Genomic DNA, 975 nt, shown 5'->3' with positions numbered 1-975 from the left:
AAGTATAGACATAAAAATACAGGTAATGTCCATCATGTATTAAAATTAGACAAAACTGTCATTATATCATAAATGATCATGAAAACGAAAGCCTTTTTCGACGAGGATCACGGGAGGACACGCCTAAAGAAACACTTTCGCTTTCGCTTTTTTACGAGCTATTCAATCTCTTCGTTAATATTAATATTAAAGTGTTTTTAAAATTATAGATGAAATAGTACACAGCATTACGAATATTTGGCGTAATTGAAGTTTTTGTAAATTATTATAATTTTTTTTTTTTAAATAAGATGAATACATCTACGACGCAGTAACGTACAAACATAATGAAAATTCACCGACTGCCTATTCATTATTTTTAGTGTAAATAACTATTATTTAGACACTGAGCAAGAACGGTTTATACAGCTACAATAAATGTAAAGATGCAAGATATTAATTTTAAAACAAATATTTAGTGCAATTATTTTACTCAGGCAGTATTTTAGGACGCGTTCTTCAGCGGAGGTCCTTTCACGGTCGCGTCAGGGTGAGTTTAACGGCTGATCTGAGATCTGCGTTTGTGTTTCTCCTCTAATAGTGAATATAAGAGTTTGGTCACCCAGGCTGATCTCAGACGCACCTGTTACACCAGTCTAAAGATGGCAGCCTCCGTCAGACATTTACTGAAACCCTGGACACCGAGGTACATCTGACTCGTTTTCGGTACTTATTTTTGCCTAGAATATCCGAAATGAGGTCTAAGTCACATAAGCTTTGCTGTGCAAGTCATAATTTGTATTATTTATGGCTGTTCATCGCAAACATAGCCATGTGCCAAATTCACGCCGCTGTTTGTACGGATTTGTCACTGTGTAATCCACGTTTATTAGGTAACATTAGTCTATTACTCTGCATCTTCTCTCAGTCTGTGTTTCGCGAGATGGAGTCGGTATAATCCATACTATCTGGATCCTGATCCCAGTAAAGATGCTC

The 975-nt window shown here is 36.2% G+C and overlaps 1 protein-coding gene across 1 annotated transcript in view; it reads left to right on the top strand.

Annotated features, from left to right (window-relative positions):
• The first annotated feature begins 548 nt into the window (after positions 1-548).
• The window catches only part of LOC107579769 (28S ribosomal protein S7, mitochondrial-like), a 2,747-nt gene continuing 2,320 nt past the window's right edge, over positions 549-975 (top strand). The window contains exons 1-2 of the mRNA XM_016265565.1: positions 549-685; positions 908-971. Of these exons, the coding sequence (XP_016121051.1) occupies positions 642-685; positions 908-971 (108 nt within the window). The 5' untranslated portion in view covers positions 549-641. The remainder of the gene's footprint in view (positions 686-907; positions 972-975) is intronic.

Source organism: Sinocyclocheilus grahami, unplaced genomic scaffold (assembly GCF_001515645.1).
Source record: "Sinocyclocheilus grahami isolate Dianchi unplaced genomic scaffold, SAMN03320097.WGS_v1.1 scaffold20056.1, whole genome shotgun sequence".
Lineage (NCBI taxonomy): Eukaryota > Metazoa > Chordata > Actinopteri > Cypriniformes > Cyprinidae > Sinocyclocheilus > Sinocyclocheilus grahami.
The sequence above is the reverse complement of the archived record's forward strand: the minus strand, read 5'-3'. Positions and strand labels throughout refer to the sequence as shown.